Below are 25,559 nucleotides of genomic sequence, written 5' to 3' on the forward strand. Positions count from 1 at the left end.
ATTTTTTGAAACATAGAAGCGTTTGTTACAGTCTGTTTTGGATATGATTAGTGATAATTTTAACGGGAAAAATAATCGAGGGCGTGAAAGCATTTTGCATTCTGATCGCAATGCATCGTTTGTTTCTTATGGATCGGTTTCAGACAATCAAAAAAAGTCTGACAGTGCAGATGTAACAACTTCTCTCGCTCAGTCGAATGGAAATAATTGTGATGTAAACAATAACAGACCTTCTGGTACTGCAGTTTGGAAAGTGCTTCCTGCACTTTTATTAGGCATTATTTTGTCTGCTCTGGATAATAGTATGTCACTCTCAATACAGTCGGCTTTACTATATACTAACTTATACTAGCCATTGTTGCTTCCACATATACAAAGGTACGTTTATAAACTTGTTATCACATATGCCAAACTTACTGTTCTGCTAACCTTGATTTTAAACAGATCGGTGCCGAGTTTGGAAAGTTTAATGAAGTATCTTGGGCAGCTACTTCGTACATGATAGCATGTACAGCCTTCCAACCCTTGTTTGGACGATTTTGTGAAATATACGGAAGAAAATCTACTCTTCTATTTGCTTATTCCGTCTTTGGACTTGGTTGTTTGCTTTGGTATGTCACGCGATAGCAGACTTCTCTCCAATTGTTTCAAAATAAGGCTAACTTTTATAGCGGCTTATCCCAATCGCTTTATCAGCTTGTTATTGCCCGTGCTATTGCAGGCATTGGAGGAGGTGGTATGAACTCCACGGTCACAATTTTAATGAGTGATTTGGTACCTTTAAAGCAGCGCGGAACATACCAAGGTATTATAAATGTATTTTTTGCAGTTGGCTCTAGTTTGGGAGGACCCATAGGCGGTTTTTTTGCCGACCAATTCACTTGGAGATTGGGATTTTTTATTCAAGTTCCCTTGCTAGTAGTTGCATTCCTTTCGGTCACCTTTTTTCTTCATCTTCCGCATCATAATCGAGAAAGTTTTACTGAAAAGTTTTCGAGAATTGACTGGTTGGGTCTTCTTCTTTTAATATCAGGTGTCTTTAATATGACTTTTGCTTTAACCCTCGGAGGAAACACTCGACCATGGTCCGATCCTTTAGTCTGCACGCTTATTTTAGGATCATTGATCTCTTATTCTAGCTTTTTATATGTCGAAACCTATGTTGCCGAAGAGCCTTTAGCCCCTATAACTGTGCTTAAAGACAGAACATGTCTGTCTGCCTATCTTTGTAATTTTTTCCAAAGTTTGTCTCAACTAAGTTGGATTTATTCCTTGCCAGTTTATTATCAAGCTGTAATGAACCAAAGTACCGAAAAATCTGGCGTTTGGCTAATTCCAATGATTGTGGGTTCAAGTATCGGTTCCTTGCTTGGTGGAATTGTGATAAGTTTGACCGGAAATTACAAGAGAATTACCGTATTTAGTTACTTCCTCGCATTCGCTGGAGCTCTTTGTATGTTGCGATATGGTTTAGATACCCATGTTTGGGAATACATCTTATATCCCTTTCTAGGTGGTTTGGGTACCGGTATTTCTATAACAACAACGCTTGTTGCCATTATTCATGCATCTCCTTCCGCCTTACAAGCTTCTGCCATTGCTACTTCATACTTGTTCCGTTCCAATGGATGCGTTCTCGGTGTCTCGATTTCAACATCCATCATTCAAACTTCTTTAAAACTTCAGTTAAAGAAATATATTAACTATGGGCTGGACGAACTCATTCACCAATTGCAAAAAGATATTTCGTTTGTTCATACTCTTCCTGAGCAAATCCGCATTATTGTCATCCGTGCACTTCTGACGAGTGTGCACTATACCTTTTTGTTCACGTCTATTTCCTTTTTTGTTGCATTATTGATTTCTTTGCTCATTCGCAGTCAACAAATCTAATCTTAATATTAACTTGCAGAAAAGAACACTAGCCGTGTCGCTGTTCTTAACTTTTTTCCCATTAATTTTGTCCCAGTATTGCTTAAGAATCTTTAGCTTAATTTTCTCGTTTTTTTTTTTTTTTAATTAAATCGTCCATTCTTTATTGCTATGTATTCGTGCAAGTGTGTACTATTCATTAATATCCTTTGAAAACAACACGGACGAATAATTTAGACAGTTACAACTCTTTCATTCATAAAAGCAATTACTAAATGAAACTAACTTTGATTATTTACTAAGGCAAATATATAAACTCTCCTTAAATGTTTTTATGCTCTCGCTAAATCCCACTATTCGTAAACCGCTTACTTCAAATGCGTCAAAGTGAATTCTTTCCTATTATAAACCCCTTCTCAATGCATCAGCAGCTTAAAACTGTTCGAAAACACCTTCCTTTAGTAAAACAGAATGCCAATCGTGTATGTGTTATGATGAAGTTCATATCTCTAACTTTAGTAGTCGTTTTGGGTTCATTCCGTCCAAAATACTTTAGAAACACCAAATGTGAAACCTGAGCCCAAAAAGCCATCTTCTCCAATTCCCCCAACAAATGGAAAAGAACATGTTCGTCCCGACGGTAACGCCAAGGGCAGCAAGAAGCTTCGGAATAGTTTTCGCTTATTAGTTTTCTTAGGCCTTACTGGTTATGCCGGAGGAGTGTGGTATAGCTTTGAGGATCCTAAGTTTTATGATGCATTTGCAAAATATGCGCCATTCGGTGATCGTCTCCTTCCTGCAATTGAGCACTCATGGGTCGGCTACAAATTTTTTGGGGGTAATAAAATTGTAATACACGACAAGCCTAAAATGATGCAACCAAATGCTTCTGAAGGAGTTTCGAGCGATATTGTTGGACAAGCAAAGCGTAAAGAACTGGCAATACCTTCTGAATTAAAACACAGCGAGTCATCTGATCGAGAAAGTAATGATAAGCCTACCACCAAGCCCAATACCGAACCCAATACTTCGGCTGAAGTAAAAGAAAACGCCAAAACAGTGGCCGTTTCAGACCTGGGCCTTGATCAAGAGACTGGGCTTTCTGTTACTGCAGCTCCCGTAATCAACCAAACATTACAGCGAGCTCATGAAGAGGAAATAAAGGATCAAACACGCAAAGTCGAAGCATCCTTAAATGAGGCTAATCAACTCCGTGTTCAACTTTCGCATTTACAGGATGAACAAAAAGACGTTTATGAAAAGCGCTTGAACTCAAAGATGGAGGAATGGAACTCAAAGATTGGTGAACTCTTGGCAGAGCGTGATCAACAATGGCGTGAATTATTTGAACAAGAGAAACAGTTACAACAAAACATTCATGATTCGAGACTACATGAAGAGCTTGTTCGCGCGACCGCCGTCTATGAAGCAAAATTAAAGAACGAGTTAACAGAACAAGCCATTGAAATGGAACGCATGCACCTCCAAGCTGTCAAGGCTCAAGTAGAACAAGAACGTGGTTCAAGACTTGGAAAGTTAGGTGAGCTCCGAAGCTCTTTTGAGGAGCTTCAAAAGCTTGCTCGTGGCGTCATTTTTGACAACGGCCGTATGACTAAATTCATAGATGTACAAAAGGCCCTTGAAAAGGTAGAGAAGGATGTCAATCTCCGTAATAGTCAATCCCTTGAAAAAGATCTCCAAGATTTGAAGGATGCTACCCAAGAAGACCAGCTGTCTGGCTTAGCTTTTAATGTTATTGACTCTACCTTACAATCTGGCCCCGTGCTTTCCAAGAAGGAATTACAGATGAAGTTTGATGTTTTATCAAAAGAAATTTATAAGACCTGCTTCCTTACTGTGGACAGCGGATTTTTAGGTCACATGAAAAGTTTGCTTTTGAGTCAATTACCTGCCAATCTATTTAAATCTCCAGAAATCCAGTCGGTCCAGAATGTACTTAGTGAAGCCAGATCCAACTTAATGGCTGATGATTATGATGGCGTTGTCAAGAATCTTTTGACTCTATCTCAGTGGTCAAGAGCTTTATCCAAGGATTGGATTGAGTCTTGCAGGCGCAAATTGGAGCTACAACAAGCTATTAATGTAAGTTATTTCTTAGCAAACGAATTTACTAACTTGGTTTTTTTTTAGATCATTAAAGGTTCCGCTTTGTACGCTTCTCAAATGCAAGAAGAAGGTAAAGAGTGATTGATCTATAATCCGATAATTAACTAGTGTACAAAGTTGCCAAACTTGAGTGCATAATTTTTGACTTTAAGCATAAAATGCAATAATGAATACGAGGCTTTATCTTGAGAGCGATTCCGTAAGATAGCTTCCTGAGATATTTTACCTACCCTTAAGGTTGTCAATAATTCAATTAAAACGTTACTCATGATACAGGCTTATGATAAAGATTGTAATAAGATTGATTTTCATGCAACTTTTGCATACAAAGACCGAAGGTTTACACACTTGTCTAAATCTTTCTATATGTTTCACTCAAATTTGACTTAATTATATCGCCATGGATTTATTCAATTGTTGAGCTTTAAAGATCCAAAAGTTATTAGTGTATCACTTTAAAATAAGTATTTTGACTACCATATGTATAGCATTCCAAATCATGTAAAAGCTTTAAATAATTATGTATACAGTATTTACTTTTATACAGAACTAACTATTAAACTTTAGTTTGGTTAATTGCCTTCTTTATGGTATGGAGCACAGTCAACCACTAAACTCGTTTAAGCAATTCCTGGTCTCTATTTTCGTACATAATCGGTTATATCCGAAGCGTTATGGAATTACAAAACCTTTTGGAACTAGTGAAAGAGAAAACAACCATTGTTTACTTACACGATTCAGTATCACCAGCCCGACATGGTTTAAAGAAACGTTTGCAGGACGAGGATTCAAATCATCAAGATATACCCTTGGTTTTCATTGCTCAGCTCAAAGAATTAAGTCGAAGACTTGAAAATGCGAGACAAATAGCCGACGTTTTGGTAAATAACTTCAAGCATATACGGGCAATTTTGGAATTGGTGTGGAATCAGCCAGAGGTTTAGCTGGTCAATTATTTCTCTTAATAAAAGACTAGTCTCTTTGTTTTCAGAAAAAAGACAACCGGCTCCATCCTTCTTGCTCATGCTCATAAATTCTTTTTTATCTTGCTAACTATTTAGGACTGGAATTCCTATTTTTACTATGCTAGTAAATGTCAGGATGAAAAAAAAAATATTGAGATGATTAAATTACTAGCCAACTGTTTAATGCAGGTACCTGTGATATCAAAGCACTTGGCACATTCTGAATGTTTGAAGAACTTTACCCGACAAGTATTTGAAGTATGCTTTTCTAGTCAACTTTGATTGAATCATCATAGTTCATTATCTAACTTATATGTTTACAGGGAGACAACTTAGAATCCCAAAACGTATACTTGCGATTTTTGTTCATTTTTTTGGCATACCAGGGAGCAGATACGTGCATAAACTTGAGCGAATTAACATTTTCTTTGGTAAAAGTAAGTCATCGTTAAATGGTCACCAAGAAAATATATCTAATACCGAGCAGAGACTGGAAGCAATATGGAAAATAATTTCGGAGTCTGTTTGTGATAGTGAAAACTTTTCACTTTACTCAGAAATTTTAAGGATTTTATTTCCACTCTTTAGAATGGGATTCATTGAGGAATCAACGAGACTAACGTATGTCCTTAGTAAATTTGGAAAATATTCTAACTTTCTTTTCAGAGCATTACCTATCATTATAAAAACTTGGTCAAAGTATTCACAGGAAGAAGATTCTACGATACGTTGGCATGCTATCAATGCAATTTTGGAATGTGATCTCAAAAACATCACTTCCAGTCAGGCTTGCGAAATTGTAGATTTAGCAACCAAGACTTTACAATCTGCGGTTAAATTGGAGACAGTAGAGGAATTGGAAGGATACTATCATCAATTCGAGAGCGATCTTCCTTTAAATAAATCAACCTCGCTGGAAAAAGATCTCGTGCCTATACTTGTTATTTTGTATTCTATCATATCTATTGAGAGAGTGCGAGAAAAGTTAGAAATAATTTTACTACCAAAAGAACATGACAGAGAAACAAGCTTAAAAAAAGGAAAAAGTTTAGCATGCTTATTTTTACGGCTTAGCATGATACCGCTTATGGAAAGTGTTTCTATATGGCATGGAACCATTTTATTTACCCTTTGCAACTGCAATCCTGACTTGCTCACAAATCAAGTTGGGTATGGTTATGCCTCTGGCATACTAAATAAAGTCAAGCATTCCGATCCATCAGATATTATTCCACCAGGATCTACTGGAACTCATTCAGGAACAGAGAAATCCCAACCGATTGACCCAATAACAGGGGAATATAAGCAGCAGCCGAAGCAACAAGGCTCCTCATCTGCAATGACAATGGAAGAAAAAGAGCGAGAAGCAGAGCGGCTATTCGTCTTGTTTCAGAGGTAAGGAAATCTCTATTAACAAAATAGAATGACTGATTTATTAATCTAACACTTATAAAGACTAGAAAAAAATGGTGCTATGCAAGTGACAAATCCAATTCGCCAAGCTATTGACAGTGGATACTATCATGACATTGATGATACCTACTCTGATTGATGCACTTTCAGGAAACAAGAGGATTATGATACTCTTCCTAACTTTTATATAACCAATTTTTTACAAGTCAAGCAAACTGGTTTTTTCTTTTAAAGCTCATCCCAACTTCAAACTATGGTCTACTTACTTAACTGAACGACACCCCCACTTATACCTAATCCCATTGTGCTTTCATATAGGACGTGAATAACTCAACCTGTCGACCCCCACGTGGTACTTCCATCGAGTGGTCGTATTACTTATAAGGAATCTGATGTTGGGATACAAAGTTGAATGTATTGTAGCCATTCATACAGGAATTTTGTACAGATATCTATTCTATTCTATTTTTGTTATTTCTTTTTTATAAAAAAAGAACCAAATATTACAGTTGCTTTAAGATATAAGCAAATTCTTAATATGTCTGTAAACGAAAATACTTGCAAGGATCGGTTGAAATTATTTATATGTGTTTCGCGAGCAAAATCGAAGAAGATTACAAAAATGACATTTCAGTAACGAAATACCTCAATGCTTTAGAACGTTACTTGTTTCTATTCATACACCTTAGTGTTCGAACTCATTGTTATGAAAGAGAGCGTTCTATATGTGGTAAAGGTAAACTTTTAGCTGAAGCACCAGACATAACTAATCATCTTGTAGTTAGGAAATGTTTTTAGTTACCATTCTTTGTTTATGGAATTATATATACAATTATCTACTTTTGAAGAATCTTTGTTCGTTTTTTTTTTAAATGGACATGAATATTCTCAGCGATACCCCCACATAACTATTTTAGGAAGCACTAAGTATTTGCACTGCATCCCTTATCCACTCTCTCTTATTGTTTCTCTGGTCATTTAACAATAACATTCTTGGGATTGGAAACAAGAATGGTTTTGCTGGGTGCTTAAAAGGCCTGAATTTTACGACATGATTAAGGATTGTGTAAATGTAAGTATCGAGATTTACGTCGTTTGAATACTCGTCTTTAATTTCCCAATTCAGTTTACAAGTCCCTATTTCATCTATTAAAAAGAATTTTTGCAGCATTTATATAACATTCATATTACTACACCTTCCCTTATTGCTGCTCTCCCCTAGCGAATGAACCGAGGTTGACCATCATTTGTAGCGACCAAATGCAGGTTTCAGACCCTTTGTTAAAGTTAAAAAATGGAAACCTGTCCCGTGAGTTTTGGATGAGAGATGAGCGGACTACAAAGTGCTCTTTGTGTGAGGCAGAGTTTAGTTTCTTTCGTCGAAAGCACCATTGCCGTATCTGTGGAAAGATTTTTTGCTCAAATTGCCTCACCAAGGTCTCAGGAGAAATATACGATTTCTCTAAAGAAATCAAAGTTTGCTTGCCATGCGCTTCCGTTTCAAAAACAAATCTTTCTTCTTTATATAGACATGAAGAGAGAACAACCCCTAACATTGGCGTGAACTTTCCATTACTTTTAGAAGAAAATTCAAATGACCATGTTCTTTCTTCTTTTGCGGAGTACAGTAATCCTTATGAAATGCCCGTTGATGTACGACCTCCTGATATAACCCCTATGATTGCTATTCCATCGAGCCGGTCAAGCTATAAATCACCAGGATGGGGCCACCGCTCTATCTTTGTTGAGTGGAAAAAACAAAACTTGAGTCCACAGCAAATCAGCAAATCTACATCTCAATATTCTCCTCTCAATCCTGGTGTTTCACGCGATATCGGTTCTTCCGTTGTATCCATGGAGCGGTTACCTTCAAACCCTGGTCATATGAGCCCTTTGCTTAACAAAACAAAAAAAATAAAGAACTCGCCTACAGTGAGGTTCTCCACTCCTTTTATGAATGGTGAACGATCTTCTTTGAAACTTCCTTCGAATGGTAACCGACCTCCTGGGATACAGGTTCCAAATTTTTCTTCAGGTTTAAAAAACGAGTGCTTCGATACAGGCCATGAAGAAGAATTATATGTTCATACTCCGCAAACCGATACCGATATTAATTCTCCACAATTGGAACTTAATTCTGATTTTGAAGACTCTGATGATGAATCCTTATTTAATAATTCAACGATTTTGCCGTTTCATACTAACTATAATTCCTCTACTAGGCTACAATATCCTCTAGCTGATCCCACTAATGTAAACACTTATACACCTGCAAATAATCTTGGCTATCACGCAAATCCTCTAGTTTCTTTTCTGAAATTTATTCTTCCATCATCCCTATTGCAGCCCGTCCCTCCTTCGCCTACCCAGCATGCTGCTCAGTTGCTTAGCTCTCAGACAGATAATGCTGTTTCATCAGGAGAAGTATCTCCCCGTTTTCGAGCTCGTTCAAGAAGCTCTTCGCATTCGCCTTCCGTTCCCGCCCCTTGGATATTTTTTTCGGATTCTTTCAATGATCTGGTGGTGGAATTTTTAAAAAGGTTACTTCTGCAAATGTTATTAGATGCTAACGTCGATACCCCCTTGAAATGGGTATATTGTTTACCACAGATTTTATTAAAGACTTCACTGAATATGAGTCCAGATATTTCTGCTGGTGATGATATCGATGTACGGAGTTATGTGAAAATTAAAAAGATTCCTGGTGGACAACCAAATCAGACCTTTTATATTCCTGGAATTTTGTTCACAAAAAAAGCTTCATCAAAGTCAATGGATCGGACTGTGCAAAAACCTCGTATTGCTCTTTTGTCTTTTAGTTTAGACTATGATTGTAATGAACAAAGAATCCTTTCTTTAGATTCTTTGATGAGTCAGCAAGAGGAATATGTTTACAACCTAGTAAGTAGGATATGTACGTTGAAGCCAACGCTTGTTTTTATCAAGGATGATATTCCGACGATTGCCCTAAAGTATTTTGAAGAACAAGGCGTTGTTGCGATTTGTGGAATAAAAGAAACGGTTATGTACGATATAGCTAGGTGCTGCCATGCAGATATCATATCGTCCATCGACAAGCTTTCTCTTCGTCCTCGTTTAGGGACTTGCGGACAATTTCAACTCTGTAGCTATGTCATCGATGAAAATTTGGGAATAAGGAAGACTTTTGCTATCCTGGATCATTGCTCAGAGCGTTTGGGATGTACCGTAGTTTTGAGAGGGGCCTCTTATGAAGAATTGACAAAAGTAAAACGAATTGTCGAAATTTCAATGCTCGCTACATACCACCTTAAATTGGAATCATGTATGCTAAGGGACAAGTTTGTGAACACAACTGAGCTTTTCACTTCTGCTTACAATATGATGACTCCGTTAGAGGAATTCATGGATAAATTAGGAGCATGCAATTCTGAGCCTTCTCACGGCAAGTTGTTAGAAAACCGAGGAGTAACAAAATATTCTCTTCATAACTGTCTAGACTCTGATACGACAATTGCTAGTACCGATCTCTCTTTCAGTCATGATATCGATGCTCACTCGGATATTGAGATGAACTTTCCTGCAGTTGATGATTATGCTTGCATTAAAAGCGCTTTATTGGAACGAATTACGACATTTTCTCCTTTTATAAAGAGACCGCTACCTCGGCTATTGGGCCGAGTTTACCATCTTCAGACGCTTGAAAATATATATTTAACCAAACTTAATTCCAATTATCCTAGTTCTTATCTACTGAACTTTATGAACCAATTTCTGGGTTCACTTCAACGCGGTGATGACTATCAATTAGCATACAACCTCTTATGTACACACGAAAGATTCACCTTCCTTCAAAAACAATGGGAACTCTACTATTCTCGCTCTCGACAGCTGTTTTCCCCGCTCTCCAACCAAAGAATGGTGGTATTATATTCTATCATTAATAAGGAAACATCAGTCCCCTGTATTGGTCCCGAGAGGTGTTTGCTCGAATTCTATCGTGAATCAGATTGTACTTTGGGACAGTTTATTGAAAGTACGTGTTTAAACACGAATGTTAGTTGTGGTGGGGAATACTGTCCAACGAAAGACATGATTTCTCATTATAAGAGCTATGTACACGGAAATGGAAGGATAAGTGTGGTTCTAGAAGATTTTACTTGCCCGATATCTGGACTAGAAGAAAAGATTGTCTTATGGAATTATTGTAGATCTTGTCAGAGAAATACTCCAGTAACGGTTATGTCTGATGAAACATGGAGATATTCATTTGGAAAATATCTTGAATTTATGTTTTATAATGACAGTATTAAAGACAGATTTGACTTTTGCAGCCATAGTATCATGCATGACCATGTGCATTATTTTGGCTATGTTAATATGGCTGTGCGATTTCAAAGAGACCCGATTGAAATTTTCGAGCTCTTTGTTCCTCAAGTCATGCTATACTATAATCCTATTTACGTTAAAAATCAAAAAGACTGCGAATACCTTCGTTTGAAAAAACTTATTGAACGGTGTTTATCTTCGGTGACAACCAGAATTAATCAGTTGCGTACCGATTGGGTTACAGATCCTGTTAAATTACAATCTTGTGAAGACGAAATAGCAAACTACCGTTCATTGTTAACAAGAGATAACGATGAATTATATTCAGAATTGACTTCAATATATGAGAACACCACAGTCGTTGATTTTCTTTCTATGAATTCCGTTTTAAGAATTTTGCAAGGAAGAATGATCAAATGGGAGCAAAGGTTTACTGACTACCAACGGCTTTATTTACCTTCATATAAAGAGATAAGTCGATTAGCAGCTACTCAGATTAAAAAGGTTTTTTTAGCTCGTTCAATATTGCAACATCCATCTGATCCTTTGGAGAGCTTGGATACTGCAAGAGACGGAATTGCTCTACAAGTGGATAACCCATCAATTGATGACGAATCGAAAGGAGAAAAGAAAGGATTTTCCCACACCAGAAGTGAATCGGCTCTTTCGATTGACGTATTCAAAGATAATGAATCTTTGGGATCCTCGATGCGTTCGGTTTTTCCTGCTATGGAGACGGGTACTGAAAGGAAATGCGGCAGTATTTCTTCAAAATCACCAAGCAAACCAGAAAATGTGGAAAGTCAGAGTATACCGGTATCACCGAACGCCTTAAGAAATAGAACCAGTTACAGAAGCCCTAGTGAACGATCACTCTCTGAGTTGTTTGATAAAAAACGGCAGAATAGTATTCTTTCCTCGCCAACATCGAAGGATCATCTTTCAGATGGTCTTAGAAACCCAGTTTCGTCTGCAATATCAGCTAGGATATCAAGCATGCAAAAATCAGCCAAGCCTGTTACTAGGAAGGTCGCTCCAACAAAAGATGCTCGTGTTAGCTCTTTAGTTAGGCAATTTGAGGAATTAAGTCATCAACTTCAAGAAAAAAGACGTCGAGATGATGAATTGGTTAGGGAGCGTCATAAGAGGACAATGCCTGTCGCACCTTCCAAGCCTGTCGTTGAAGTGTTTAGCGATTTATCGAATGCTTTTGAAGACGAAGAGACATTTGATAACGAAGTCGATGATTTGGAGCAGAAAGAAATAAATGATATCAGAAATGTCTCAAACAATGAAGCTAACACTGGGAAGGAAGATGCTGACGCATCCTATGATACTTTTGAGGATATTTTCGGAGTTTTATTTAAGAATGAGCCTGATTTAGGGGAGCGGCAAACTCCTGAAAGTTTTGAAAATCGACAAAACGTGTGTAAAGAGGATTTAAGGTCGGAATTTACCGGCCCTTACAACGATAAAACCTCTTTGTACAAAATCCTTTCGACATTTTGGTCGGAATGGAATTCTTTGAATCCTTTGCCTTTTGAATTCCCAGTACAAGCATTTGAGCATGTCTTTTCTGACTCGAATGTGGTAATAAGGGAGGATGAACCTAGCTCTTTAATCAGTTTTACACTTAATTCTCCTGATTATATAAAAAAAATGGCCGAAATTGAAGAAAATATGGATAGTTTTATGTTAGAAAGTGCAAATCAACCGACTTTAGAGGACAAAATTGAAAATCTGATGCTAAAACCCACAGGCACTCACCTTAAATACCAATTTGAGGAAGGTTCCGCATATTTGTCTTGTAAAATGTTCTTTGCTGAACAGTTTAGTGCTTTGAGACGTGCATGTGATGTCGCAGATAGCTTCGTTTCATCTCTTTCCAGATGTTCCGTTTGGGAATCCAGCGGAGGGAAATCAGGATCTGCGTTTCTTAAGACATTTGACGAAAGATATGTTATGAAGGTAGTTTCGAGGTTGGAAAGCGATTCACTTTTGAGCTTTGCTCCTGCTTACTTCGATTATATGTCGAAAGTGGTTTTCCATGAATTGCCTACAACGCTTACCAAGATTTTCGGATTTTATCATGTTGATATTCGAAATCCTACCACGGGAAAAGTATGCAAACTTGATATAATGGTAATGGAGAATTTATTTTATGACAGAAAACCATCAAGAATATTTGATCTAAAAGGATCTATGCGAAACCGACATGTACAGTCAACAGGAAAAGACAATGAAGTTTTACTAGATGAAAATTTGGTAGAACTTATTTATGAGTCTCCTATTTTTGTAAGTGAACAGCTGAAAAGTATGTTACAATCCTCGTTATGGAACGACACTTTGTTCTTATCTAAATTGAATATAATGGATTATTCATTAGTGGTTGGCATTGATTACGAAAAACGCGAGCTATACGTTGGCATAATTGACTTTATCCGAACTTACACCTGGGATAAAAAACTAGAAAGCTGGGTGAAGGAGAAAGGACTGGTTGGAAGAGGTCCTGAGCCTACAATTGTTACACCAAAACAGTATAAGATTAGGTTTAGAAAGGCTATGGATTGTTATATTCTAGCATCTCAAGATTTTGAAGTTGATGGCAAAAATGAAGAAGAAGACGAGGTCTAAAATTTCATATATTTATTTATTCTGATGTCCTAAAAACCATAATAATAATATAAATACTTATTTTATTAAATTCATTATAAATTTAATCCCAATATTTAATTACGCCGTCCAAAATAGATGAGGTCGCTACCTTGCTAGTTTCTTGAGGATGGAAAGCCATACTTTGTAGAGGACCGTTATGAGCTGGAAGCTTAGATAACAACTTACATGTTTTCCAATCTATAGAATTTGTTAGCATGCATGAATGAAACTTTGAAATATCATACCCCAAAAGCAAGCATTTCCAGAGGAATCACCACTGTACACAAAACGGCCTGAAAAAAGTTAACAAAAAGTGAATAAAAACTTATACGTACCATCCGGAGAAAATCCAACTTCTAAACTGTAACCAGAACAATTGAAACCCCGAAACGATTTCTTTTTGTTCTGTCGATACTTTTCGACAGCAGAATAGACGTAGATGCAATTATCCAAAGATTGACATGCCAATGCTTTCCCATTGGGGCGAAGAGCGACCCTGGGCATAGAATGCATTCCTATATCTGCCACGTATTTGATTGGTATTGGGGTTCCATATTCCCAGAAGCGCATGGAGGAATCATCGGAAGTTGTAACGAATCTTTTACCATTTTCCAAATAAGTTATTGAATTTACGGCACCTAGGTGGTGCGAATACGATTGTACACTATCTGGGGCTCGAGTATCGAATTGTAATATTTTCTTGTCAGACATACCGGCTAAAAATTCGTATGGTCTTTCTGGGTCCACTTGAAAGCGAACGCAATGAGCTTGTTTACCAGTAGCAAAACGCTGCTGGCACTTACCAGTTTCGGTATCCCATAGCTTGATAGTTTTATCAAAGGAAGCACTCAAGAAAGAACTACCGCTTTGATTAAATGAAAGGTCTCGAATAGGCTTTGAGTGGCCATGAAATGTTCTCAGTAGTGACCGATCATGATAAACATCCCAAATCTGATAATAGTGAAGTTAGTATAGACTATGAAAACATTGCTTCTTACTTTGACTTCAGAATCTAGGGATCCTGAAAGTAATAAATGGCCACTTGTGGGGAGAAAGCGTAAGCAGGAAATTCCCTTTGTATGTCCCTTCCAGGTATGTATATGCTTTTTAGGGAGATAGCAAACCTGTTCGCCAGGAGTGCCAGTGAGACTCAAGCCAGCATCTGTTGGAACATGAAGATAAGTTCGGTTTTGATAGTCATAAAGAGAATCTTTGTGAAAAGTTGAGTATTCCTTCACTTCAGGTTTTTCTTCATAAATTGGCGTAGCGGATACTGTTGCATCTTCTTTGTCTGCTTTTTCTTGATCTTCATTCGTATATTCTACAATTTCTTCTACATCCTCGAGTTCTTCTGATGACGGTGATAACTGGCTTTTGTCATCATACTTGGCCCAAGGGCCTCTGTATGTATTCTCACCTTCAAGAATAGAAGGATCGCCAGCAGCCTTTCTTGACTTTTTTATCTCTTTTCTAAGCTCTCTAAGCGTGCTTGGGTCGGCCGGTTCACCTTCAGACTCCCCAAATTGTGTTTTTCGTTTCCCATAAGAGTTAAACTCTTGGTTGAAAACAGCATTTGAAACATTCTCGCGCTCAACATAGCCTGTTATAGTATTTTTTTGGGATTCTTGATTTCTCGTCAGGTATGGGTTGGCCGGGCCATACAATGGCTTGTGCATCTTGTCAATTGGAACATTGTGAGACAGTTCTTTAAAATTGCTTTCCGAACGGCTTATAAGATCTCTGTTATTTGACTAAGTGGTTAGAATATATTATATGTCTTGAATGTCATACAGTTTCAATGACTGTTGGGGCTGCATTGATTGCAAAAGAAGAAACGGGCCCTGATGTATTTAGACTAGCATCTTGATCTTCTGAATCACTTGAATACTCTGGTATTAGCATTGAAGTTTCTTTCAAAGTACCGAAAACCCTCTTCTTTGACTTTGTGCTTTACTTCGAAAGTCATAAATGCTATAAAGGCCCTAAGCTGTTATTTTCTAAATACAGAGTTGTTTGACAATGTGGTATCGTATTTAGTGTAGTTTACCGAATTTGATCGTAAGGAGTACCCATTCTTTGCTACAACAGCGGGTAGTAGAGTAGGTGTTACCTAGCTAGGAAGTGGTGGTACAGGAAGGACAAGTCTCTTTTGTGAATGTAAACAAATGCCATTTTATTGCTCTTAGATAGATTTGATGAAGGCTTTCTTGCTGAAAAGAAACGGTTTTTTATTTATTCCAATTTTTTTTCTTTTTTTTTTTTGCAGTAGAACGGAAATAATATTCTAGTTTTTGCAATTTGACCGGCTGTTTTTCATGATTTATTTGAAACCTTCTATTTATATCTCTTCGAACGAGCAGGATGTATGTACAGTTCTATACAGTCGTCGACACAAAGCAAAGGAAAAAGAACTTTGATTTTGTTTACTTTGCTATATTCGACGCAGTCCAATAAATGGTAATATTTTCGTAAGATTCTTTCTTCATTTCTTTCAACAAATGTTTCTGTTTATTATGTAAATAAAGCGCTTTTTAAAGGGAAGATTCTTACGTCACGAGTAATGATGATGCCAAAGGGGTGCTTATTATCCATTGATATGTATCTTGTGGAGAAATCTATGAGTAACTAGTCGGTAAGACAAAAACAAGCTTACAAAATGCGGAGAAACAGCCAATGAGTTTGTTTTTGGAAGTGCTCATCCCTTGATCCATTTGTTTACTTCGTCCCAGGTGCCGCATGTAAACAAAAGATTGTGCTTGAGCAATCATCAAATGACAGCTCAGGCTAAGGTCATTGCTTTCATTATTTCTTTGAAAGAGATAAATAGCGGCAAATGGTTCGTATTTCTTCTAATTTCCAATCGGTGTTGATATCTTTCAGTTCACTCTCTATTCGAAATCACCCTCATGTTTTTCAATATGCCTCAAGAGAACAGCTTCAGATCTGTAAACACCATTTTTATAAAATCCTTTTCGCCAATTTTTTCTAAGTCCCATCCTCAACCTATCAGTCAAAGAATAAATTCATGGAGAGGTTCTTTCCATGTCGCTAGAAATCCATATTCGTCTTCCCTCTTTACCGTTTGCTATCCACGAAAGTTCAATCAATCCTCCCAATCTTTTTTAGTTCCATCCAGTTTTATTGGGCCGTCAAGTATCTTTTGGATTGCACTTTGGAAGGCCCAAATAACCGCAAAAGATTCTTCCTGTCTTTTTCGAAACCGTCTTTTAAAGGATCTAATTTTTCTTCAAATTTTGAATGAAATAAATATAAAAACCCAAAGTAGAAACCCTTTCTTTGATTCGCCTCGATCAACGTCTGCTGTGGGGAAGCGCGAAGTCACTTTCGAAAACACCCAACTTGAAGACTTGAAACGCTTTTCGAAACCTTGCTCTGGCTCTGTAAATAGCAGAGCTCTTGTCAAAGTTCCAAATAAATTAGCGGCTCTCAAACCTGTTCTATCATCACTAGAAATCCCACACAAATCTGCAGTTATGGCAAATTCTCTCGATTCTTCTTCATTCTCTTATAACCAACAAACTATCTTATTCAACAAAGAATTGCTAACGTCATCCTACGTATCACTCTGGCTTGCTGATTTTGCTTCATTCACCCAACAATCCCAACATGTTTTGAATTACGACATAAGCATCTCGAAAACTATACAAGGAAAAAACCCTTCGCCAATTTACCCAAAAAAACAGACTTATCAAAAGTCGTCACATTCCTTCTTTCCTATCCCAAAGAACTCGTACTATATTAGTCTTCTGCTCACATTTTTGCTTTACTTCCAAGTTGCCGTATACTCATTAAAGGATTTCATGGGATTCTCCTTTAATTCTCTCCCAGGATACATCTTTAACGTCTTTTATTCCACATGCGAAGAACAGTTTAGCCAGTTGGCACTGTATATTCAGCACTACCTGCATTTTCTCACCTTAAACAATCAATTAAAGGATTGTTGCTTCCTACAAGTATCGTCGCTCAATTCGATCAAAGCTTTCTAATCAATCAATCAAAAAAAAAAATAATTATACATAGCAGCTTGTTTTTATATTTTTCTTTTTCTAATTTTAAAAACCTGAACAAAAACATAATTTAAATAACGTAAACACAAGTGGGCTTCGGCTACAATATTAGCTTCAAAGGCATAGTTTTTAGCGAACAGGTTGTAGCAGAAATGAAAAAGATTAAAGTACTGAAAACAAAACATCGCAAAAAACTATATGTGATACTTGGATAGTTGTCTCTGTCTACGGCCACACCTAGGCGAAAACACCAGTTCCCGTCCGATCACTGCAGTTAAGCATCTGAGGGTCTTGTTAGTTCAATACTGTGGTTGGAGACAACATGGGAATCCGGGATGCTGTAGGCTCTCTCACTTTTTTGTCTATTTCTATTTTTTTCTACTATTTGTATTGTCGAAGGTTTGTTTACATGTTACGCTTCCTAGAGAAAATAGTAATTGATTGATCGGGAAACGAAAGTATTTATGAAAGTACTTGAAAGAATGCAAAATAACAAAATGAAAGCAGGGTGAAGGAAAGAAAACGTTTATAATAAAAAATAAAACACAGAAATCAGGAAAACAGGAAAACAAATAATGCAAAAAAGAATCATAAAACATCATAAACGAAAACATGATTACCATAAATAAGAATAAAACGACAGAAAAAAAAGGAGGTATCTTTCTTTCTTAAGTACACAGGTAGCCGTGAAATTTGCTAATATTATCAGAGCATCCGATAGGCTTGGTTAGATGAAAAAGAGGCTGCATGTGGGCGCTCTGTTTGATTTGCCTGAATCGCTGCTGTTTACAAATATCGAGATCAAACCTTAGTTCCTTGAGCCATTCAGTCATTTTTAACCGATGGGTACTTTTTTGGAATAAAAGGGAATCATTGGGGTGGTATATGAATACGCAATCAACAAAACCGTCTTGTGCTGCTCCAGGAATGATTGAATTTATGTAATAGTGAATAGGGAAAGCCTTGGCGTTGCTTCCCAAGGACAGAATAAAAAAGAGCCAGCCGAGATTTTCTTTCGAAACCACTGTATCAGGAAAAAGCTCCTTGCACATTTGCTCACTCTTTATTATATTTTGTTCTAACTCGCTACCAAGTTGCATATAACACAGAAATCGCTTGTTACAAATCGCTGCCCAGTCGAACTGATTTTGAAAACAGTAAACATCCCTAGGCCTTATGAGATACATGCGAATGTTTCCAATTTTTCTCTGAGCACAATGATACTGAAACGTGGAATAATGGCCATTTTTCACCTCTCGGGATATGTAAACAAGCATAGCTCGCCAAATGGAATCCTGGACTTCTTTCGGGTAATAGTCATATAAGAATACATGTCGGATTAAGATGGGTATCGTAAAGTTACCTGTTGCAAAATGCATACAAAGACTTAATCCATCCGATCTGTACTTTTTAAAAAAAATATCCATGCGTTTTTGGACAGTAAATTCGTCATCGTAATATTCGTAAACACTTTCTTCTAGTGGAATCTCTTGAAATACAACTTCTCTTGAGCATTTTAAATACAGTCGATTTTTCTGTCTCATAATCGTGCATGCTACTCCATTCAAAAATGGGGTTTTGGTTGGTAAATTGTCATTTTCAGACGCTTGACCTTCCTTCATGATAGGAAGAAAATCATCGTTTGGAAATACTTCTTGACCAAATTTTGACAGAACCAATTGGTCCGGTACTTGTATTTCTACGCCTTGTACGAGTTTTCCAGGATTCGACAAGTTCGGTTTCGGAGTACTTTCATTCGGGGTAGAAACCAACTGTTGGATAGCTTTTGTTGTTTTCTTAAAGAAGGAATTGCCTTGTTTCTCATCCAGGTACTCCAACATAGGATCCGAAAATAACTGGGTTTTCCTGCTCGACATTTTCAATTGTTGCATGAGACCATTTGAACTTCTTTGTACAAGAAGGGACTTTTGCTTCTATATATATTTTCGCATAGGCTAAAAACGATGCCTCGCCACAATTATGGTTCGACAAACTTCAACTTCTAAACAAGCCTTCGAGCAAGCCACAATTTCCCGAAGTTTAATGACTATACAGATAACCTCACTACATCCGCCTTCATGATGTACTTCTTTTCATGCCCTCTCATCTGAATTCTTCGACACTGGTATAAGCCACTATTGTATATTTTTGCTCATCGTCACTTAGTAGCTTTGAGTTGTTGTCATCTGTTGCGAAATGCAATTTCAAGAAGAATCGTAAAAGGATATGAAAGGAATTCCTCGTATAATTTTATTCAAGGTGCAAAAGTCTGCCATAGTGTTTTTCCTTATGTTTGGATTTCACTTCCTTCAAAAAGTGTTCCTTTTACAATTTAAATGATATCAATTTAAGCGGACATTCAGAGAACAACACAAAGCCAAAAGGAAATACGTTTTGGTGGCTTTTGCTTTCAACAGTTGGTAAACATAAAAGCATAGAGCGTTGGGAATAGAATCGTTTTTGAGTCAAGAGGTAGAAACAAAGAAAAATTCTTTGCTATACCGTGCATGAAACCACGCGTTGATCATGTGGATTTTGTCTAGCAGCGAAGGGAAATTGAAAGGTATTTCTTGTTCTATACGTTAAGATAATTTGAGTCTTTCTTATTAACGCTTGCAAGAAACCCCGAAAGCTCTTATTCCTGGAGCCTACATTCTTGGGCGGAGTGTGAGAGGTAATGAATACATCGGAAGTAAAAAAGAAACTTTTATTAACTTAGAGCATTAGATGACTCCTCAAATATTCAAATTGTTTCAAAATCTGTTAGCAAAAAGCACGTTCAAATTACAGTCTCTCCACCGAAAGCAACTTCTCATGTATGGTCTTTGAAATGAAAGATTTCCTTTATGAGGCTTTGTCTAATCCATAGAGAAATGAAAATCCGTGTGGAATCGACATTCAAGACTTAGATACCAAATTCGGGACGGCAGTCAATAACGAGCGTATCCATGCCAAACAAAGTTATGAGAAAAACGTCTCGCTCCAACTATCATTAGGGAAATGTCCGCTCAAACTTTAGTAAGTGGCGTAGGTTTCTCTTTTAACTAACCCAAAACTAGTCTTCAATGGATCAACCTTTCTATTGCTTTCGATGATCAAGAGACTAAGGCCCGCTGGTCGACACCTTTATTACTTACCGGTACGATTTTCCAAATCAAATGAATAAACCTAACATATAGGAATCCCCAATTCAGTGCATCTGAATCACTCTACTACACATTTTGTTCCCGGGAAAGGTCCTTTACTTTCTGTGAAAACAGCGTTGGCTTTTTTGAAGGATATAATAATTGTACAGGAATCGTTTGTAGAGGCTTTGGTTCAAGAAAAAGATAATTATTCAAAAAATATCCACCTCATCCCTAAAGATAGCTCATACCTTTTTACAGGGAAGAACCATCATGAGCTTTTCTCAAAATCTCCAGGAATTTTTAGGAACATGTTGAAAGGACTCAAATGCTGTTGCATTGATTTGGATGCAGAACTTCCCGAGTTCCTATCCCTTCTTGGTTTGGATGTTCATAGGCATCATACAGACGATGTACAATTTTTGACAACTTACTACACTGAACGAGACCTTGATTTTATGATCCTTGTAAAACAAAAGACTACGTCTAGCATTCTTTTAGAAGAAAATGTTTTTTGTCTCACTTTTAGCGAGCTGTGGAATATCCTAAAGGAAAGCAACCCAAAAGAACTGCTGCGAGCAAAACGAACGAGTCATAAAAAGTCAAAACCCAATGCGACTTCAATTCCAGTTCCAAATACATCATCAGGAAATGTACTGGACGACTTGTTTAGTAACTTTAAACCCGTTCCCCGGTCTCCAAGGAGCAAAAGAACTCTTAAGCCGGAAGAAATGCCAGATGTATCGAAACAAACGCCTTCGAATAGCCCTCTCAAAAAAAAAGTCCGAGACACTGTAGAAGCGACAAAGAAGCCCAATGTTACATCTGACACTTCGTCTTCATATGTTTCTTCAAAAGCTAAAAAGCTGTTCCATGAGAATTTCCCTGAACATGAAAATTCATCAAAAAAAGCAGTTAAAAAGAATACAAATGACAGCAAAAAATTGGGTTCTTCTCATTTTGCTCCTCTCCCATTGTCTACTGCCGGGGAAGAAAATCCACTTCATGGAAAAATTAAAGAAGAAAGAGACACAAGTCCATTGACTTTGAAGGGAGAACAAACCAAACCTCCAGATGCTCCATCTCCTGAAGAAAACCTGCCAAGAAATCTTGGTTCAGTGGAATTCATATCTATCCAGGTGTCCAAAAACAATGGAACAAATGAACCCGAAAACCCAAAATATCAAGGAAGGCCAAACTTTAAAAAGTTTCGAAAGGTGAGTTCCAAATGTAAGTTGACTACTAACTAGTAATAGCAAGGTAGTAAAGTGCATGTAGCACCGCCTGTGTTTATAACACTTTCAGAATCCCGAAATGAACGGGACGACGAAGTCATAGACATTGATACAGACCCAGCTCCTCAATTGATGAAAAAAACCGACACAAGCACGCGTTCTGTGCCTTCGCCAAAGCCGGTTTCTCAACGACTCACTATGGACATGGACAAGGATGAACAAAATGTTGCGGATGATATTTTCAATGATGATAATGAAGAAGATGACGAGTTTGGAGACTTGAAATTTCGATTTTAGCATATATCGGTCCCTCAAGAATGAACTTTAGGCGTAAAGTGAACTTGATTTAATAATACAAATGATTGCTAATAGTTCCTTCTCTAACAAATAAATATGTATTGAGGTTGATGATACATTTTCTCGTAGCTACAAATAGTAAAATCAGAGGAAGAAATGCATTTCATTTCTTAATATTTATTTATTGCTTTCTTCCAACTTAGGAAACCCTCTAAAAATTTAAAAAGAGCTTTGTTTCTTGAAAATGATATTTAGTTAGTGTATAAATATAGCCTTTACCACTATCATGACGGCTGAAAGAATCAGTGAACAACTTCATGAAAACGGAGACTATGAAAGGTAGAATAAACACATTTTTTTCTTGACACTTGAAAACTAACTCAAACAGACTGGCTAATGAGCTAGAATACAAATTGGAGACTTGTGGATGGGCGTCGCAGTTGCGAGATTACACAAGAGGTATTGCGCGAGGAAATACAGGCATTGACTTTAAAAATTTGTATGAAATTACTCTAAATACCGCAACCGAAAGTATACCCGATACAGTAAAAATGGGAATGATTAAAGACATCAAGTCTAGTGTTTTAAAATTGGCATCTCCAAATGAAGCTACGGAAAATCAAAAAACATAAGCCATTATAATGTATATTGAAATATAATGGTCAACGTCAAATTTTTCTGGACACCGTGTGCCGTCGTTTTGGAACGGAATATGATATTTTGATCACAAAAGATCCACGTTGAAACGAATGTTATGAATACATGTGAAAATCGAATGTTTAAGAATCATCAAAGGACTTAATTTATAGTCATGGTAACTGTTTGTTAGATCAATGATTCCTGACTCGAGATTATAGTACTTTGTCAAAAGTGTGAGATCGCATTCTCTATAACGGAATTGAAGCTAGTTTCAAGAAAGCCTCAAGTCCATCTTGATACTTTTATACTTGCGGTTTTCTTTTTCTTTGACATGAATAACAAGACACATTTTTAATTGTCAACCTGACTTTAGGAAGCCTATGTCATTTTCTTTGAAAACTAAACTAAGTTTTCAAAATATGGTTCGAATTGTACTTCATAATAGGATATGAGCATGATGAAACCAGTTTTACTGAGCATGAAATCGACACCTTCAATGTTCAGCTGTCTACAGAACAGCAAGGTTTTCAATTATATTTTTTATTTCTTTTTCATTTATTTAATTTTTATTCAAAGTTTTGCCTACGACTATATTACTTTCCTATTTATCGAGTTTACTATAACCCAGGAATTGTTGAGGATTCCCCATTGGCAAGATGAACAAAATACCAGGAATGAAATTGGTGTACAAAATTTGTAGAGCTCGATATAGAAAGCCAAATATCGACATTCTTTCCATACTCTACATTCGTGTTTGTCACAAATATCCACCGCAAATTCGAGGGTGCCAGAATTCTCGACAGTGCATACAGTATTCCCATAAAGATTTTTGCTTACCTTTTAAGAAAATAAAATCAAAAAAATACAGGTATATATCTTTCGTTTATAACCCTAGGTGGTCTAATTTTAGTATATAGAATACGACTTTTAGTATATGACGGATATTGTATTAAAATTCTTGCAATTCTTTAAAAGAAAATATTCTTTCATAATATTTTTTTAGAAATATATTCTTCAAGGTGGGATGCTTTTTGCATATGCAGTCAAACATATGATATATCAGCGAAATTTTAACCGAAACACAATTGAACCAAAACAAACCAGGACAACAAACAAAAAGCCTAGAAGAAGGGATGGTGGACAGTCAAAACCCTACAATGCTGGAAAGATTTTCTCCACATGCTTTGGATATAGAAGAAGCGAATCGACTTGGAGAGGAATACAAAAATAACGGACCCTACAATCATGCTGTGATTCAGCCAGTAATCAATGATACTTTATTAAGAAATGTTCGTAAAGAACTTATGAACAATATTCATTATACAGAAAAGGTCACGGATATCTATCGTGTATGGCAAACAGGAGATCTAGCCAACTTGGACGGCCTTGACGAAAATGAGAAAGACATGCTCAAATATTTACATCAACTTCGTGATGCTCTTTATTCGGAGGAATTTCGCGGGCACATCCAGAGAATTACTGGATGCGGTCCTTTGTCTGCCAGTAAGAAGGATTTGTCTGTAAATGTATATGCCAAGGGTGGTCATCTTATGAACCATGATGATGTTATTGGAACTCGCTGTATCTCCTACATCCTATATTTAGTTGAACCAGATGAAGGCTGGAAGTCAGAGTATGGTGGCGCTCTTCGCTTATATCCCACTTTGCAACCCTCATTCCCTGCTGCTGATCACTGTAAACGCATACCTCCTCAATGGAACCAACTCTCTTTCTTCCGCGTGAAGCCAGGTCACTCGTTCCATGATGTGGAGGAAGTCTTCGTTGATAAACCACGTATGGCTATTTCTGGTTGGTTTCATTATCCCCAACCCGGTGAGTTTGGCTATAATCCCCAAAACGTTGATAACGCCATTTCTACCTTACAATCACTGAATATGAAGATGGATTTGGAATTGCCTAAAATTTCGAAATTTCCAGTGGTGAAACCCGAAATATTGTCTCAGGAAGACACCAAAGTCCTTTCAAAGTACCTTAACCCTTTGTATACTACAGCTGAAGGTATTGACATGCTTTCTAAACGCTTTTTTAAAGACTCTGCTATTGTGCTTGTCGAATTCTTGAATCCCGAATACTCAAAGCAGTTGTTGAAGCTTATCGTCAATGCCGAGAAACAGCCTACTCCTACCCATTCTTCTGAAGTTTCCTATCCTTGGAAGACTGCTATTCCTCCTCATAAACACCGTTATCTTTATCTAGACCACGAAGAGCAAGGTCCCGATGTTTTGCTTCCTATGGATTTGCAACGTCTTCCTGCCTTCCAGCGCTGGGTTCAATTAGTAAGTGGCCTTCCGTTGGAATCTTTCTACCAAATTGGCCGTCGATTCCGTCCTAGTTCCGACTTTACCTTAGCTTCAACCAATGAAACACCAACTCTCGAAGCTACTTTATGCCTGTCTCCTGGTACAGATATTGCTAATACAGAGAACGGTGCTTACAGTGTGTATATGATTGGTGACGAAGATCCTGATGCTGATGCCGCTGTTTACAAAGGTGATCAACAGGATGATAGTATCTTACTTTCACTTCCCGCTGCTTGGAATGTTTTCTCTTTGGTTTATAGAGATGAAGGTGTTCTTGAGTTTGTGAAATATGTTGCTCATACTGCCGGCTCAAGCCGTTGGGACATATTCTCCCAATGGAACCCTATTCCTGAGTAAAAACATAAAAAATAATTTGTAGAAAAATTTTTGGGTTTCTTTGTTGTGTTTTGTCATAGAAACAAGCTTTGTTAAAATATAATTTACTACAGGCTTTTAGAAATAATAGATGATTTTGTTCACATAATTCGAATTTACAATCTGATGAATTTGAACAATCAAATTTTGGTTTTCTCATTTGAAAACTGGGTTTTTCTAGGACTTGGAGCTTTCAAAA

At 37.2% G+C, this 25,559-nt stretch overlaps 10 protein-coding genes and 1 non-coding gene across 11 annotated transcripts; 9 read left to right on the forward strand and 2 right to left on the reverse strand.

Annotated features, from left to right (window-relative positions):
* Nucleotides 1-43: 43 nt before the first annotated feature.
* Nucleotides 44-1,893, forward strand: fnx2 (vacuolar amino acid transmembrane transporter Fnx2; the record flags this gene model as incomplete). Its single annotated transcript, XM_056179975.1, has 4 exons — nucleotides 44-302; nucleotides 353-378; nucleotides 445-611; nucleotides 672-1,893. The coding sequence occupies 4 exons, from the start codon at nucleotides 44-46 to the stop codon at nucleotides 1,891-1,893; spliced, it is 1,674 nt and encodes a 557-aa protein (XP_056035684.1).
* Nucleotides 1,894-2,291: 398 nt separating this feature from the next.
* mic60 (MICOS complex subunit Mic60) lies at nucleotides 2,292-4,080 on the forward strand (the record flags this gene model as incomplete). The annotated part of the gene is made up of 3 exons (XM_056179976.1): nucleotides 2,292-2,354; nucleotides 2,395-3,975; nucleotides 4,024-4,080. 3 exons carry the CDS (start codon nucleotides 2,292-2,294, stop codon nucleotides 4,078-4,080), a joined length of 1,701 nt encoding a protein of 566 aa, XP_056035683.1.
* Nucleotides 4,081-4,673: 593 nt separating this feature from the next.
* On the forward strand, nucleotides 4,674-6,516 carry ric8 (synembryn family GEF, Ric8; the record flags this gene model as incomplete). The annotated part of the gene is made up of 6 exons (XM_056179977.1): nucleotides 4,674-4,880; nucleotides 5,061-5,222; nucleotides 5,288-5,401; nucleotides 5,452-5,585; nucleotides 5,631-6,359; nucleotides 6,420-6,516. The coding sequence occupies 6 exons, from the start codon at nucleotides 4,674-4,676 to the stop codon at nucleotides 6,514-6,516; spliced, it is 1,443 nt and encodes a 480-aa protein (XP_056037044.1).
* A 1,121-nt stretch (nucleotides 6,517-7,637) lies between these two features.
* Nucleotides 7,638-13,319, forward strand: fab1 (1-phosphatidylinositol-3-phosphate 5-kinase Fab1; the record flags this gene model as incomplete). Its single annotated transcript, XM_056179978.1, has 1 exon — nucleotides 7,638-13,319. The coding sequence occupies one exon, from the start codon at nucleotides 7,638-7,640 to the stop codon at nucleotides 13,317-13,319; it is 5,682 nt and encodes a 1,893-aa protein (XP_056037043.1).
* An 82-nt stretch (nucleotides 13,320-13,401) lies between these two features.
* Nucleotides 13,402-15,242, reverse strand: prp17 (Prp19 complex WD repeat protein Prp17; the record flags this gene model as incomplete). Its single annotated transcript, XM_056179979.1, has 5 exons — nucleotides 13,402-13,538; nucleotides 13,586-13,633; nucleotides 13,676-14,291; nucleotides 14,339-15,091; nucleotides 15,132-15,242. The coding sequence occupies 5 exons, from the start codon at nucleotides 15,240-15,242 to the stop codon at nucleotides 13,402-13,404; spliced, it is 1,665 nt and encodes a 554-aa protein (XP_056037042.1).
* A 1,004-nt stretch (nucleotides 15,243-16,246) lies between these two features.
* Nucleotides 16,247-17,347, forward strand: SOMG_01187 (uncharacterized protein; the record flags this gene model as incomplete). The annotated part of the gene is made up of 1 exon (XM_056179980.1): nucleotides 16,247-17,347. The coding sequence occupies one exon, from the start codon at nucleotides 16,247-16,249 to the stop codon at nucleotides 17,345-17,347; it is 1,101 nt and encodes a 366-aa protein (XP_056037041.1).
* Nucleotides 17,348-17,595: 248 nt separating this feature from the next.
* Nucleotides 17,596-17,715, forward strand: SOMG_10035. The gene has a single exon (XR_008803568.1). It is a non-coding gene; the product is annotated as a 5S ribosomal RNA (ribosomal RNA).
* A 321-nt stretch (nucleotides 17,716-18,036) lies between these two features.
* On the reverse strand, nucleotides 18,037-19,245 carry SOMG_01188 (UPF0300 family protein 6; the record flags this gene model as incomplete). Its single annotated transcript, XM_056179981.1, has 1 exon — nucleotides 18,037-19,245. One exon carries the CDS (start codon nucleotides 19,243-19,245, stop codon nucleotides 18,037-18,039), a length of 1,209 nt encoding a protein of 402 aa, XP_056035699.1.
* A 649-nt stretch (nucleotides 19,246-19,894) lies between these two features.
* nbs1 (Mre11 complex BRCT domain subunit Nbs1) lies at nucleotides 19,895-22,025 on the forward strand (the record flags this gene model as incomplete). Its single annotated transcript, XM_056179982.1, has 7 exons — nucleotides 19,895-19,931; nucleotides 19,989-20,042; nucleotides 20,096-20,184; nucleotides 20,238-20,386; nucleotides 20,428-20,507; nucleotides 20,548-21,710; nucleotides 21,750-22,025. The coding sequence occupies 7 exons, from the start codon at nucleotides 19,895-19,897 to the stop codon at nucleotides 22,023-22,025; spliced, it is 1,848 nt and encodes a 615-aa protein (XP_056035697.1).
* Nucleotides 22,026-22,311: 286 nt separating this feature from the next.
* Nucleotides 22,312-22,657, forward strand: sus1 (SAGA complex deubiquitinating submodule subunit, TREX complex subunit Sus1; the record flags this gene model as incomplete). Its single annotated transcript, XM_056179983.1, has 2 exons — nucleotides 22,312-22,364; nucleotides 22,414-22,657. The coding sequence occupies 2 exons, from the start codon at nucleotides 22,312-22,314 to the stop codon at nucleotides 22,655-22,657; spliced, it is 297 nt and encodes a 98-aa protein (XP_056036852.1).
* Nucleotides 22,658-23,797: 1,140 nt separating this feature from the next.
* ofd1 (hypoxic oxygen sensor, prolyl-3,4-dihydroxylase Ofd1) lies at nucleotides 23,798-25,342 on the forward strand (the record flags this gene model as incomplete). The annotated part of the gene is made up of 1 exon (XM_056179984.1): nucleotides 23,798-25,342. The coding sequence occupies one exon, from the start codon at nucleotides 23,798-23,800 to the stop codon at nucleotides 25,340-25,342; it is 1,545 nt and encodes a 514-aa protein (XP_056036853.1).
* Nucleotides 25,343-25,559: the final 217 nt, after the last annotated feature.

This window comes from Schizosaccharomyces osmophilus, chromosome 1 (genome assembly GCF_027921745.1).
Source record: "Schizosaccharomyces osmophilus chromosome 1, complete sequence".
In the NCBI taxonomy this organism is placed as follows: domain Eukaryota; kingdom Fungi; phylum Ascomycota; class Schizosaccharomycetes; order Schizosaccharomycetales; family Schizosaccharomycetaceae; genus Schizosaccharomyces; species Schizosaccharomyces osmophilus.